The sequence below is a fragment of the Rhinichthys klamathensis genome, unplaced genomic scaffold (assembly GCF_029890125.1).
Source record: "Rhinichthys klamathensis goyatoka isolate OS25496 unplaced genomic scaffold, OSU_Roscu_1.1 h1tg000150l_1, whole genome shotgun sequence".
Classification (NCBI taxonomy): Eukaryota; Metazoa; Chordata; class Actinopteri; order Cypriniformes; family Leuciscidae; genus Rhinichthys; species Rhinichthys klamathensis.
Genome location: NW_026606685.1, coordinates 873,945 through 875,982, shown reverse-complemented (window position 1 = coordinate 875,982; position 2,038 = coordinate 873,945). Strand labels below are relative to the sequence as shown.

The 2,038-nt window shown below is 36.0% G+C and overlaps 1 protein-coding gene across 1 annotated transcript; it reads left to right on the top strand.

The window, feature by feature from the left end:
* The first annotated feature begins 604 nt into the window (after positions 1 to 604).
* On the top strand, positions 605 to 1,471 carry LOC130090725 (C-C chemokine receptor type 8-like). The gene has a single exon (XM_056258238.1). The coding sequence runs from the start codon at positions 605 to 607 to the stop codon at positions 1,469 to 1,471; it is 867 nt and encodes a 288-aa protein (XP_056114213.1).
* Positions 1,472 to 2,038: the final 567 nt, after the last annotated feature.

Below are 2,038 nucleotides of genomic sequence, written 5' to 3'. Positions count from 1 at the left end.
ACAACACACTTTTATTTTTATTTTTCATTCCTGAAATGTTCAGTCTAAAAATTTGCATATCTTGTGTTTAATGTGACGTGAAGCAGATGAAATCCTTCGTGTCTCCAAAACACAGCACAGAAGTCTATAAACATCCAGAGAGACTGGACATTCACTCTTCAGGTGATTCAAAACTTGTGATTTCTTGTTTTAACCTCAGTGCTGTTTATCAAATAATGTATTGTGATGCGTTTAATGTTTTAGCTAGAATTGGTAAAATTGGACTGAGCTATTTTCTGAACAGAAGTAAATCATTTTAAATGTACATATTAAAGAAAATGACATGTTTAATAATTTAGGCTAAGCATAAATACTACTGAATATATACAACCATATTTCGAAGTCATATAATAATGATGTGCTTGTTATTTGAATTTAAATTATGAACTTTGTATTACAAAATCGTAATATGTTGTAAACTGCATGAATGTATTTAAATGTTTTTTTTTTTTACCTTATTGACTTAACTGGTTCATTGTATTTCTCCTAAAAAAAGATAACAGTTGTAATATTATATACAGTTTGGTTTGTGAGCTGCTGAACTGAGAAGACAAATACAGAGGAGATGAATAACCCTACAGTGAACTTCACCACACCTGAAACATCAACAAACTCCACAACTCAGTCTATTGGGCCAATGGACTTTGTGGAAATCTGCATACTCAGCATGAATTTCCTGTTTGGTCTTCCTACAAACATCTACGTTATATTGCTCATCATCACAGGAACAGGAAGTGGAGTTGCATCAGCGTTCTTCAACCTCAATCTCTCCACTTGTGAGATTGGTACCTGTCTAAATGGTTTGCTCTCTATACTGCCAATGTACTTTTCAAGTCTCTCATTGTTACCGGTGTTTCTACAAGGACTTATTCTCACTGGTCGTCCTGTGTTTCAGTGTCTGATGTGTGTTGAGCGTTACCTGGCAGTGGTTCATCCTGTAACCTTTCTGAAGTACAAACCTCTCAGATATAGAGTGATCTGCTGCACTGTTGTCTGGATCATTATTCTTGGCTCCTGTTTCTATAATTTATTTATTGTAATCTCACAAAACTTTCATATACACTTATGGTTCTTCTCAACACAGTTCCTCCTCTTCTTCTCCATCCAGTTGTTTTGTCTTGTGGCTGTTCTCAGAGCTCTGAAGCAGTCAGGACCAGGAGAGAGAGCGAGAGAGAGAGAGGAGGAAAACCACATGAAGAGAAGAGCATTTTATCTCATTCTAATAACTACTGTGAGCATGGCTTTTATATATGTCCCATATCCTATTACAGGATTCTATATTATTCATACACAACAGAATAATCCTGCATATTGGCTCCCTGGTTTGGTATGTTATGGGCTGGCTGGTTTCGTTCAGCCTGTTCTTTATCTTCACCGGACTGGAAAACTGCCTCTGTTCCTCATTAGACCTGCAATTGTGATATTTCACTGAATACAGGTGCTTACTTTCTAAACGTTGTATTAGATAACTTTAATTTAATACTTAAATCATGATGATTCATTTAATTTAATACTAAATTTAATTTAATTTTTATTTAAAGGCAGAGCCGGACAGTAACGGAGTACATTTACTTGAGTACAGTACTTGAGTACAATTTTGAGGGATCTGTACTGTACTCGAGTATAATTTTTGGGGATTACTCATGACTTTACTCAAGTACATTTGAGAGGCAAATATTGTACTCTTTACTCCACTACATTTCTATCCATAACCGTGAGTACCCGTTACTTCTAAAAAAAAAAAAAAAAAAAGGAAAAAAGAAAAATCTCGGAAACCCTCAATTTGTTGTTTCCCTCTCAAACGTGATTGGATTGTGCAGGCGCCACTGATTGGGACAGCCTATCAGCAAATCACCTTCACCTTCAGCTCTGAACTGACGCCAAAGTAAACTCATGGTCAGATTTAGATAAGAGACGAAACAGGTTCAAATGTGGGTGCAAAAAATCCATTAAAACTCTAGAAGAGGTTTGTCAGAGCGTTCCCATTGTGCATTGCCTT